Source organism: Dipodomys ordii, unplaced genomic scaffold (assembly GCF_000151885.1).
Source record: "Dipodomys ordii isolate 6190 unplaced genomic scaffold, Dord_2.0 Scaffold13, whole genome shotgun sequence".
Lineage (NCBI taxonomy): Eukaryota > Metazoa > Chordata > Mammalia > Rodentia > Heteromyidae > Dipodomys > Dipodomys ordii.
Window position 1 is genome coordinate 23569278 of NW_012267229.1, and position 12491 is coordinate 23581768.

Here is a 12491-nt window from a genome sequence, read left to right on the forward strand (position 1 = left end):
GCAGCTACGTGTGGGACCCGCTGCTGATCCTGGCGCAGATGGTGCTCATGCAGACCGTCTACTACGGCTCGCTGGGCCTGTGGCTGGCGCTCGTGGACGCGCTGGTGCGGAGCAGCCCGTCGCTGGACCAGATGTTCGACGCGGAGGTAGAGAGTCCCCGGGCTGGCGCGGGGGGAGGTCTTGGCATCACGGAGTTGAGTAAGCTTTTGTCGTCTGACACTTCCGAGCTCTGCCTTCTTGCTTTGTGCCTCTGAGAAAGGGAGTGCCCCCCCCTTCTCCCGCGCCCCCTCCACACCCCTTGCTAAGCCTCAGCTGCCATTCTTCAAACGGAGTGACAGTGAGACCCGAGGGTGGGGTGCAAAGGTATCCTTGTCCTAGGCAAACCTGATCTAGCTCCTGTCTGAGACTCTGGGGAAAGCAGCTTCACTTCCTGAGCCACGTTTTCACGGGATAACAATGGTAGCCGCCTGGACACAGGCCTCTAGTAAATCCTACTTTATTTGCTGTGCGATTTGTAGTTGATGGTACCTTTCCTTGTCAGAAAAATGACGGGACTGGCATTTTAGAGATGGTGAACTACAATACAAAGATTTCAGGATTACAGTTCAATGTAGCCCCAGACATACCAGCTGTGCAAACTTGGGCAGGTAGCTCCAACTTTCCTGGAAAGTGGGCATGTCATCCTTAGTTAAAAGTGAGGAGTCCCCAAGGGGCTTGGGAATCAGCCGTTTCCAGAGTGTAATGGGACCAAGAGGCAGCTGTAACTCTCGGACCTGAGACTAGTCCTCACACTTGCTGCTTATTCTTTCATAGCCATCGAGCAAGTTACTACCCCAAAAGAGGTGGTAATAATAGCACTAGTAATGAAACGCTTCTCAAGGATTTTGTAAGGATAATCAGAGATTTGGGGTGTCAGAGGCCTTTGTAAGCTTAACATGGGAGACAGATGTTTGGTATTCAGCAGTATTGTGTCAGGGCTAGTGGAGATTTCATCTGCATCTTGGGCAAGGGTTGTAGCTTCTTAGGAGCCTTGGTCCTCTTAGGAAGTGCATGTAGAAATCCTGGGTTTGTTAAAGAGTGATCTGAGTTCCAGGCCACAGGTCAGCAAACTTATAAAAGGTTATAGTTACTCCTTTCTGCCATTGAGCAGCCATAGCAAGTGTGGTGGTTCATGCTTGTGATCTTAGCTACTTAGGAGCATGGGAGCTGGAGGCTGACAGTTCAAAGCCATCCCAGGCAGAAAAGTCCCTGAGACCACAGGTCTAGAGGCATGGATCAAGAGGTAGAATGTCAACTGAGCAGGCAAACTAAGGTGCAAGGCTCTGAATTCAAAACTGGCCAAAAAATAAATAAGGCAGCCATAGACAGTATGTAAGTAAATAATTGTGGGGCAGTGTTTCAATAAAATTTTATTTACAAAAGCAGGTGCTTGGCCTTCATTTGCTGAACTCTTCCCCCTTCTATATCTTACTGTTTGTTTATGTATACTGTTTGTTTTACTTACTGTATCACTCTGAGCAACTCTACTTCTCTGAGCTTTTATATCATTCATTGTAAAATGAGAATGATGCCTTCTTACATACTGTGAGGATCAAATGAGATACAGTAATAGATGTGTGTGAAAAGCCTTTATAGGAGATAGATTGCTATACAGATGAACACCTCCAAGGTGTTCTGCTGAGATTCTGGAGCCTGGGGATCTGGGAGCCACTGCTCAGCATATTTCCATTTCTGATTCTCTCCTCAGATCCTGGGCTTTTCTACACCTCCAGGCCGGCTCTCCATGATGTCCTTTATCCTCAACGCCCTCACCTGGTGAGTATCGCTAGTTTTGCTATCCAGCTTTTGGGTCTTAGTACTGAGACTAATAACTTCCTAAATTTGGACAGGAGACACGCTAGCACTTGTGGCTGGAGACTGATAAAGTGGTGTACGAGGCCAGTTCTGGGAACAGCTCTGCTATGGGACTCCTTCCCCTGCTGTTTTGACTTAGGTGCAAAGCTCTTCTGCTGTGTGTTGCCTGCCTGAGGGCTTCTGTCTCTAATCACTTCTCTGATGTGGTGTTAGGTGAAGAATCCTACTGGAGTTAGGACAACTAGCTTCTATTCCTGGTCCTGTGACATAGGCCAACTCCTTTCTCTCCTCACTTAGCCTCATGCTTCTTATGTGTCTTCAGGGGCTGGGCTAGGTAAGGTTACTCATGAAGCATTGCTCCTTAAGAACAGTTTAGCATTGAGATCTGAGGCTGGAATATAGACTCACTTGGCTTTGAGTCTTAGCTGTACCGCTAGTCTAATGATTTTGGATTAGGTCATCTAGTTTCTAAGCCCTAGTTTCCTCATTAGGAAAATGGCCCTAACCGTATTACTTATCCCATAGCTGTGAAGGTTAAATTAGTGAATCCATAGGAAGTACTTAGAACAGAAAAATATTTGAAAACTGGTGGGCTTTGACCTCAGTTTGTCTCCCAAGTGTATTTTGTTTGGCTTATATGTATGTCAGCACACACATGGTGTTTAAAACAATTTTTTCACTGGGTTTTAAGTATGTTTTGGAAGAGTTTAGATTTGTGGTTTTTCTTTTGAATAATGGGAAGATCATGTGATTCCAGGCTACCCTGGCATGGTAAGGATTTGCCTAGATGCAAGCGTGTGTTGTCCCTTAGTGTGCTTTCAGGTACCCTGCCAATCCCCAGCACTCCCCAGGGATAGCTGCCATCTATCTTCAGGCTCATCCTTTGTTTCTTCTCAGTCTGATCCGCTTTTTTTGGTGCCAGTCCTGGAGTTTGAACTTGGCCTGAGCACTGTACCTGAGCTGCTTTTGTTCAAGGCTAGCACACTCTACTACTTGAGCCACAGCTCTATTTCCAGCATTTTTGGTAGTTAAGTGGAGATATGAGTCTCATAGTGTTTCTTGCCTGTCCTGGCTTTGAACCATATTCCTCAGATCTCTGCCTCCTGAGTGGCTAGGATTACAGGTATGAGCCACCAGCACTTGACTGGTCCACTCTTGATGCCAGGCATCTAACACCACATCCCTTGCCTGCCCACTTATAGATCGCTTCTGACTGCTATGCTGTCCTAACTCCCCACCCCCAAGTAAGGCCAGGACAACCCAGTGACAACACGCTGCTGTCCTTTCCCCACAGTGCCCTGGGCTTGCTGTACTTCATCCGGCGAGGGAAGCAGTGTCTGGATTTCACTGTCACTGTTCATTTCTTTCACCTCCTGGGCTGCTGGTTCTACAGCTCCCGTTTCCCTTCGGCGTTGACCTGGTGGCTGGTCCAAGCCGTGTGCATTGCACTCATGGCTGTCATCGGGGAGTACCTGTGCATGCGGACGGAACTCAAGGAGATTCCTCTCAACTCAGCCCCTAAATCCAATGTCTAGAATGGGGCCTTTTGGACAACCACTCTGGTACTTAGCCCCCAACCACGTTGGGCTGCTCAGAGCCTCCAGATGAGGGCCCGCCCAGGTCTGAGAGGAGCCCTGGAAATGTGAAGTTTCTGTTGGTGGAGAGCTAGTGAGGCCCCACTAAGCAGGCAGGTAGCAGCCAGGATCACAGCTGCAAGAATGGCCTCTGTCTGCTGAAGCCTCAGAGGTCAGAAAGGAGACCTCTCTGAAGGCATAACAGATTTGGAGCTGTGTCACCCGAGCCATCATATCTATCACCAGCTGTTGTTTTAACAAAAAAAAAAAAAAAATCAAGGATATCTGATTGGCGCAAACCACTCTCCCCACCCACCTCGGGACAGCTGTAACTTTTGCCGTGTTGCTGAACCACAGTGATTGTGTTTGAGAAAAACTTGATTTATGGATCCGTAGACACAGAGACATAGGTGCAAAGTGCTAGGCTGCTGTCAGAGGATGGCAGACAGAGGCATCAAGCATAAGGAAAACGCATAGATGTGTATGTGTGTGTGTGGGCACACACCCCAGCACCCATGACTGACTTCCACTTCTCTCTGCCCAGTCCCCGCCCTGCTGCCAGCCTTCAGCGCAGCAGGCCGTCGGACCCAGAGAAGAATTCCAGCATCCCTTCTGATTTCACCCCCAGAATAAAGCCACTGCCTGTCTCTGGGAACAACTGGGCACCCGTATCCCACTGCAGATTCTTTTTCATATTAAAAGTTTTTTCTAGGAAGTGGCACTGTGGCTCAAGTGTTAGAACACTCGCCTTGAGCTAAAGAGCTGAGGGACAGCACTCAGGCCCAGAGTTCAAGCCCCATGACCAACAAAATAAATAAATAAATAAATAAACTTCTATGGGAACAGTATGATGGATACTCAGAGATCAAACAGCCCCAACTTTCCAGCCCAAGCTCCGCTGTGATGGTGTTGATAGAGACAGGAATTTGCAGCTATGATTTTCCTGTGGTGTGGAGCTTTTCTGCGAGGCTTAACACTGTTCTTCCTATGTACATAAATACAGTATTTTCCAAGGTCTGCCTGTACTTACTTTGTAATGCTATTGTTGGGACTGAGAGATGAGCACAGCTAGATGAGAACTATAAAGAATTATGAGGCTGCCTTTTCCTTTCTTGGGTCCTGGTGTTACTCCTTTTTTTGGTTCAAATACTAAGTACTAGGCTGGGCATAGTGGTATTTACCTATAGTCCCAGTACCCGGGAGGCTGAGGCAAGAGGATTCAAGACCATAGTGAGTTCCAGGCCATCCTGGGCTACATAAACCCTTACTCAAAAAAACCACAAATACCTGGAACTCTTCTATCGTACCTCCTACATCTGCAGCCACCTCTGCTATGCCCTTAGTAAGCTACCCTCCCCCTCACCCCCATGATTATTTCTAAACAGGTGCAATGGAGCACACTGCGTTAGCCTCACTTGTGCTTTGAGGTCATCATGTTCCTCTTGTTTCTCTGGGACTTGCCCAGGTTAGCACTCGGTTTTCAGCTTTCAGTGTTAGGATGATATTGGTGGGTTCTGCTGTCTCCCTAAGGAGCCTCTCTCACCACCTGGCCGTCAGCCCTGAGGCGTAGAATGTTGAGGCTGGTGTGATGAAGGTGTGGGAGAAAACCTAGGCTGAGGCTGGGAAAGTGCCAGAACTCTGCTGTGGCCAAGATGGAAGGCAGCAGTTAAGGGGATGCAGTACCCCTGGCTGTTGGGCCAGGTGGTAAGAGCAGCTGGGTGAGTGCCTCTCTCCCAGCACAGTCTTCAGCCCTAGGCCTGTACTGAAAGGCTCCTGTGGCTGCTGTCTCCTTTGGTGGGCTGTGGTAGAAACAACTCTGGGATTTCCTTGTGTCATGTCTTTTCTGCCAGTTTTCTGTAATGGCAAGTCGGTGTAACTTGAATATTAGGAAATTGCCAACAATTAGAGGAACTGAGGTTTTTAGTTTTTCATGATTCTGTGGCTGAACTGAGTGACAGCCACAGTCAAGATTCTTAAAATTCCTGAAGTAGTAGCAGTTGAAAGGACTATGCATTGGTAGCAGTACTTGCCATTTTAATATCCACCTTTTAAAAGGTAAAGGCTTTGTTTCCTTTCCTAAGTGGGAAATTCCATTGTCTATATCTTACAGATAAGGAGGACACTGCAAAGAATTTACTCATGGTTACTTAAAAAAAATTTTCCCCCCTGTCCTGGGGCTTGAACTAAGCCTGTGCACTGTCCCTGAGCTGCTTTTACTCAAGGCTAGTGCTCTATCACTTGAACCACAGTGCCTCTCCTGGCTTTTTCTGAGTAGTTTTGTTGGAGATAAGAGTCTCAACAGACTTTGCTACCTGGGCTGCCTTTGAACTGTGACCCTCAGATCTCAGCCTCCTGAGTAGCTAGGCCTATAGGCATGAGCCACCTGCATTTGGCCCATGGTTAATTTTTAAAGAGCCAGGTGGGCTTTTTTGGCACTTCGGTGGTGACATTAATCAGTTCACTCTGCAGAGGTCAGTAGTTAGAGATATGTATGTTCTGACTGCTTAGTCTATCACTTTATAATCATAGTTTTCACCCTACTGTATTTTATTTTTTGGTGTCAGTACTGGGGTTTGAACTTGGGGCCTAGGCTTTTGTGCTCAAGGTTAACACTATGACTTGAGCCATAACTCCATTTCCAGCTTCTTGGTGGTTAATTTTCTCATGGACTCTCCTGCTTGGGTTGGCTTTGAGCCATGATCCTTAGATCTCAGCCTCCTGAGAGTAGCTAGGATTACACGCATGAGCTGCTACCACCCTACTGTATTGTTTTATTATTTTTATTTTTTATTTTTTGGGTCCGGTCGTGGGGCCTGAACTCTGGGCCTGGGTGCTGTCCCTCAGCTCTTCAGCTCAAGGATAGTGCTCTACCATTTGAACCACAGCGCCACTTCCAGCTTTTTTCTTTTTTCTTATGTGGTGCTGAGGAATCGAACCCAGGGCCTCATGCATGCAAGGCAAGTGTTCTACCACTGAGCCACCTTCCCAGCCCCCTAGTGTATTGTTTTAAAAACAAAGCACTTTTAAAAAAATTCACTGAAGGTGAATAGTGTTTTATAAACATTACTAGCTGTTTAACAAAGTGAGTATAATAAATTGCTAGAAATTTCAAATGATTGTAGGAAAGTAGACAATACAATATAAATGCTCTGTAAGTAGTTGTTTCACTGTCACATGTTTAGGAATTAACAAGAAGAAAAGTCTACATGTTCAGAATGGACAAAAATTTTATTTCAAATTTTCTATCTGTCCTTGGTTGATTGCAAGGATGCAGAAGTCTAGGGTATGTAAAGGCAGATTACACTTAACTTCCGTGGGTTATTATGAGGGTTTTATGAGTCATGGGTAAAGCATTTAGCTTTCCTTTCTGGAAGTACTCCATAATTCTTTTATCGTTATTAGGCTTCCTCCCACTTACAGGAGACAGCTTTCTTGTGACCCTGTGTTTCCTAATGTTAGGTAGGACATAGGTTTGGCTGTGATGTAGCCAGGCCTTACTGAGTGGTTCATTAATATTCTGTGTGGTAAGAACTGCTACCTCTGTCTCCCTTTTGCAAAGGAAACACCTTTTCCCAATATTGAATATTTTTTGTGCTGGTACTGACGCTTAAACCTAGGGTGTGAGCGCTATCTCTCAGCTTTTTCTGCTCAAGGTAGTACTTTACCACTTGAGGCATAGCTCTACTTTCTGCTTTTTGATAGGTGATTGGAGATAAGAGTCTCAGAGTTGGGCTGGGAAGGTGGCTCAGTGGTAGAGCACTTGCCTTGCATGCCTGAGGCCCTGGGTTCGATTCCTCAGCACCACATAAGCAAAAAGAAAAAAGCCAGAAGTGGCACTGTGGCTCAAGTGGTAGAGCGATAGCCTTGAGCTGAAGAGCTGAGGCACAGCACCCAGGGCCAGAGTTTAGGCTCCATGACTGGACCCCCCCCCCCAAAAAAAAAAAAAAGTCTCAGAGTTTTCTGCCTGGGCTGGCTTTGATCCATGACCTTCAGTTCTCAGCCTCCTGAATAGCCAGGATTACAGCAAGAGCTGCTGCACCCAGCTCACATTCCAATTGTATAATTTCCTGACCCAGGAAATAGGGACAGTCTCAGGAATATAAATAGTATTTTATCAAAAGACTAAATGTGAACACAGCCCCTCCCCACCCCCCCACCCCCGCTCTCCTTAGAGTTGGGGTTGGAACCCAGAGCTTTGCAAATGCTAGACAAACATTCTACCATAAACAGTTGGGTTTGCTGGGGATCCAGCCGTTGGTTCCTAAAACGGAGCAGTTAGGGTGCTGCTTCTAAGTAAGGACCTGCCTTGGGGTTTTCTTACTGTGTAGGGCCAGGAAGGATGCTTTAGAAGAGGCCACACATTATTCAGTACACTACAACTGGCTTCATAAACCTAAATTTGGTTCAAGCCTTTTGAGAGGTGTTAGTAACCCTCTATTTTTATTTTTATTTTTTTATTATATCTTTAAGTAGTTGTACAAAGAAGTTCCCATTCAACAAAACAGTATGAGAGCAAGGTGTCTGACAACATTGTCATCTATGTATTGTGGAATAGTGATACTTAGTTAAAGTCACAAACATTTTAACTTTCACAAGGCAAATTGTCATTATCATGGTCTATAAAGTTTGTGAATTCTATGAGCTTTGACAGTACAATTATTTCTTCCACATCAGGTGATTACATTCCTTTTCTTTTGCTTAGTGTATGCTGTTCTCTCCCTCTCATTCCTCCCTTTCCATTGCTGTCTTTAGGTTGCTTAGTTCCTTTTCTTCTATGTCCAGTACAGCTGATGGGCCCCTTTGTTAAGTATGTTGTTCTGCTTCCCACTTATTCTGTTCTTCCTCCTGGCTTCCTTCCATTGCATGCATATAACTACCATATATATAGTTAAGAACATTTAGCAATGTCATGGAGTCATTTAGCAATGATATGACAAAGTGGGTGGCTGTCCTTTAGTAACCCTCTTTTAAAAACCAGATGAAATAGACTCAAAGAGGTAGGTCCTGTGATTTTATGCTCAGCTTCAAACAGATTGTCTTCCACTTAATTGTTAGCCATTTCTGGAGTGGCCTTCTCTAAATCAGTACCCCAGTGCCTTACTGAGCCCAGAAACTGAAGTAGGTAAATGAAGGTGAAACTGGGGATTGTGGGGCTGGAGACATGGCTAAACTGGAGAGTGTCTAGCAAACACACCAGAAGTCCTGAGTTCAAACCCTAGTACTATCACAGACTCAAAGCAAAACTAACAGAACCCTAAGGATTGTGGGATGGTTTGCGAGGCAGGTTGCCAGAGGCACAAATGCCAGGCAGGCCAGGAGAGGGCTGGAAGGAGGGTACTGTTGGGAGTATCTCCAGTGACGAGCTGGACCTCAAGCCCACGAGCCTTAGTAGGCGGCTATACCCATGGGCAGCTGGAGTTCAGTTCTGTCCTCTGGGCGAAATGCAAGCTGCTACTCTTGCTCAGGCTCATACCTCTCAGTGCCCACTCAGGAACCTTCCCTGGCAGGTCCCCTGCGGGGAGAGGAGGCTTGGCAGGAAACAGGTTTTATTTTTTTGGTTTTTGTAGTTTTTGATTGAGATCAAGCTGCCCATGCTAGCATGTTTGGTTGAAGTTATGGTGCACATAGTTCCAACCTAGGCCTAGCACAAAAAATTTTAAAAAGGAACTTGGGGAGGAGGATAGAGTACAGGGTATTTTTCAAGGTTGCCTAGCAAGAGAACCAAGATGGACACTACGGGGAGCACTAGTAGGGGGGATGGTTCGAGTGGGCAAGGCGCAGCTGCTGGGGGAGGGTGGGCGCTCTGCGCCGCCTGCTGGGGAAGTCTTCCCGCAGAGAAAACATGGGCTCCCTCAGCTCTGCTCTCCCCAACCTTGTGATCAGGGTGCCGTGGCTTCCACGGCAGAGGGTGACCCCAACCGGATGGGGGCTGCCCAGGGTTTGGGGTTGAGGGCAGGCATTGGGGACGCAGTGCCCTCTCCCACCTGAGCTGGTGTTTCCCCGCGGTCCACAGGGGTGCCACCGGAGGTCCGTTTATTGATCCCAGACGCATGGATGCTCCCGGCTGGCCACAGCGTCCCCCTCCTCTCCCGCCCGCTCGCGCGCCTTCTTCCAGGCTTGGCAGAACGGGGTGGGAGCGGCCGGGAGGCCGAGCTTGCTTTTCGTTCCTGGCACTTTCTGCCTGCGTGGCCTGGGCAAGGCGCAGGGCCATTGTGAGGCAGCTGGCAGGCGCTGCCCTCTGACTTCACAGAGTGCCCCCGTCGGGGGCCGTGAGCGGGGCGCTGGGCGCTGCGGAGGGCGCCGCGTCGTGACGCACACTCCCGCCCCGTCTTTGCAGAGGGCATCTTTTCTCGCTGCTTCAGCCCCAAACAAGCAGGCAGGGCCAGCGGTAGCATCCCTTTGTGTGGGATGGGTGACTTTATTTGTTGAATTTTCCCGCGCATTCCTGGCGTTCAGCCGATGGTGGGTGTTTATCCTTTTATCCTCTCAAGTTTCCATCCCTGCTCACACCACCTGCGTGCCGAGACCTCCGTGTTAGGCCCTGAGACCGCCCCCAGCGGGCGCTGTCGTGTCTTTTGGTGAGAGGGCCTACAGACCCTCTGGGGGGCCGGATGGGGACCGTGCTGGTTTTGCTGAAGGAGACGAGACAATAACCCCTTCCTTCCCTGGGACCTCAGTTATTCCAAAGGGGGGCTGAAGTCTTTCCCCCTGCTCCCCTGATACTTAGGGTGCATGAGGAAGTAAGGGGCAGGCCCTCCCAAACGTTTTCTCCTTGCTAAAGGAGACTTGATTTGATCTAAGAGGAGATAGGATACAGCAAAACCCAAGTTGGACATTTCTTCCCACATTTAGAACTCCCTAGATCTGCTTATTAAACCTCTGACTGTGAAATTCAGAGCCACAGGAGTTTCTCACGCTGCAGATGATCCACATCCAAATCACACTTTCCGTCTTCCTCCTCCTTCAGAACCCCTAGTTGTATCCTGAGAGACCTCAGCCCAGCTCCTAACTCTGCTGTATAGTCTTGGTGGATGGCTTGCCTTCTCTGGGCCTGAAGGCAGAGTCTCTGCACTCCCCACCACAGTCCTTAAGACTCCACATCCCAAGCCCTGCTCTTGCTCTGCATCTCACCCCAGCCCTGCAGTGGTGTCGCCACACCCACCTTGTATTTTCGGCGCATAGGCATCTGAAGTGATGCAGAGCACAAACGGGTGCAGCAGCGCTTAGCCCAGCGTAAGCTAGAGGGTCTGCACATGACCCGAGGCCCTGGGACATGGATTCGAGTGGGCAGTCCATCAAACCAGACCCACTGGTCACCCATACCCAGCTGCTTCTTGTCTCCCATGGGAGTTCGGTGATGATAGGCCTTCAAGAAGAGGACTCTGGGACCCTGAGGGCGGATCTCCCTCCTCTGGACTCCTGTTCTCAGCCCAACACCCCTTGATGTCCTTGCACCCTCAGGATCCTGTTTTCTTGGCACTGCTACAGGTGACTCTTTTGCCTTGTTCTCCAGCTTTGACTCCACCTTGGGCTTCCAATCCTTTAGCTCCTTAGGTTCCCCTATGGACTCCACTTTCTGGGACTCCAGTTGCTTTTTCAGGGACCCAGCTTCCTGGAGCTCTTCCTTCTTTTCTTTCACTTTCTTGCAGACACTGTCCCTGCAGGGAGAGGAAAGGCTGTCAGCAGAGGAAGAGGCCCTGGTCCTCTAGTCTAATCCTGACAGAGTTGTATGTGGCCCACTCAGGGGAACGGGCCTGAAAAGAAGCTTCTCTACTGCCCAGGGGCCTGGTGGTAGAAGGTATGATTCATTTGCAGGGAAGGATTGGCAGAGGCTAATGACCAGTAGTTTGGACACTAGGAATATATAGCCTACCTGTGCCATTAGGTTAGGCTTTTCTGCCTCTGCATTTCAGTCTAGAGGGGAAAGGTCCAGTGTTTCCTTCTACTTGGTTTCCAAGAAACTGTAGGACTCTGTGGAGGGGTTTCCACTGCCTCCATCTGCCCTAGGGTGAGGGCAGGATGAGGGCAAGGTAACCCCCCAGCAACAACATAGTTGGAACTTAGGGACAGATGTTTGAAAAGTTCCACTGCTTTGACAAAAACAATAAGCTTAAAAAAGTATGGAGCTGTGGTCCTACTCTTTCCAGTTCTGTTTCCTGAATGCCTATACCTAGGGAGGGAGCCAAATCAAAGGGAAGAGCCCAGGGGGGAGGAGATAACAGGTATAACATGCTGGAAGACTTCCTGCCAGCTGTGTGAAGATGATGAGGACCACCGTGTCCTCATGATGGTTCTGCTAAGGAGGAGGCAGTGGCTTGTGGGGCACAGGCTTTTAGGGAAACTGGGAAATTCTAAATAGTACTGTTGCAAAGAATAAATGAGCACATACTTATAAAGCATTTGGCACTACAGCTGTCCTTAGCAGATACTAGCTCAAAATTTCCTAACATTCTGATGTGACTTAAGAGGAAACTGAGCCTCAGCAAGATGTACCGATTCGTAGACTTCAGTGGCCAGTCTGCAGGCTAGAGTTCGATTGATGAGAGTGACCTTTCCCCCATACACAGCACTGAGATTGTGGTTATTCCATAATTGGAGGAGGAGGAGGATGACCCCTGTTATGGTGACAGCTCTGATTTCAGACAGGAGTGACTTCAGATCCTTGCTCTGCCACTGACCAGTTCAGTTTAACTAAGCACAGTCACTTACCTCTTGAGCTCAGTCCCTCTATCAGTAAAATAGGTATAAAAATGCCTGTGATGTGGAGCCTTAGTGAACATTATACTCTAAATTCCCTAGCACAGTGCCTCATCCCAGTAAAGACAGCTAGTGGGGCCATTGTGTAGGTCACAGGTAGGCTAAGCTCACCCAGAGGAGATTTGGAGCATCTTGGGAACTCTGATTATTGAATTCCAGCACCTTCTAGCCAAGCTATGCAGCTCTTGGATCCGATGGTTCGAGCTCTTGAGTAGCTTCAAGAACGACAAATTTCTTAACACCTAGGAGGGGTGAGAAATGAGAAAATAGAAGCTCTACTTGTCCTGGGATAGCCTCCCACTCCCC

The 12491-nt window shown here is 48.2% G+C and overlaps 3 protein-coding genes across 3 annotated transcripts in view; 2 read left to right on the forward strand and 1 right to left on the reverse strand.

The window, feature by feature from the left end:
• Sys1 (Sys1 golgi trafficking protein) overlaps positions 1-4189 on the forward strand; it is a 4908-nt gene extending 719 nt beyond the window's left edge. The window contains exons 3-5 of the mRNA XM_013010720.1: positions 5-146; positions 1748-1815; positions 3149-4189. Coding sequence (XP_012866174.1) covers positions 5-146; positions 1748-1815; positions 3149-3389 — 451 coding nt within the window. The 3' untranslated portion in view covers positions 3390-4189. The remainder of the gene's footprint in view (positions 1-4; positions 147-1747; positions 1816-3148) is intronic.
• The window catches only part of Dbndd2 (dysbindin (dystrobrevin binding protein 1) domain containing 2), a 27164-nt gene continuing 16418 nt past the window's right edge, over positions 1746-12491 (forward strand). Inside the window, exon 1 of the mRNA XM_013010982.1 lies at positions 1746-1815. The gene's annotated coding sequence lies outside the window, so the exon portion shown is untranslated. The remainder of the gene's footprint in view (positions 1816-12491) is intronic.
• Tp53tg5 (TP53 target 5) overlaps positions 10516-12491 on the reverse strand; it is a 2524-nt gene continuing 548 nt past the window's right edge. The window contains exons 3-4 of the mRNA XM_013010721.1: positions 12297-12427; positions 10516-11086 (exon numbers count right to left, since the gene is read on the reverse strand). Of these exons, the coding sequence (XP_012866175.1) occupies positions 10516-11086; positions 12297-12427 (702 nt within the window). The remainder of the gene's footprint in view (positions 11087-12296; positions 12428-12491) is intronic.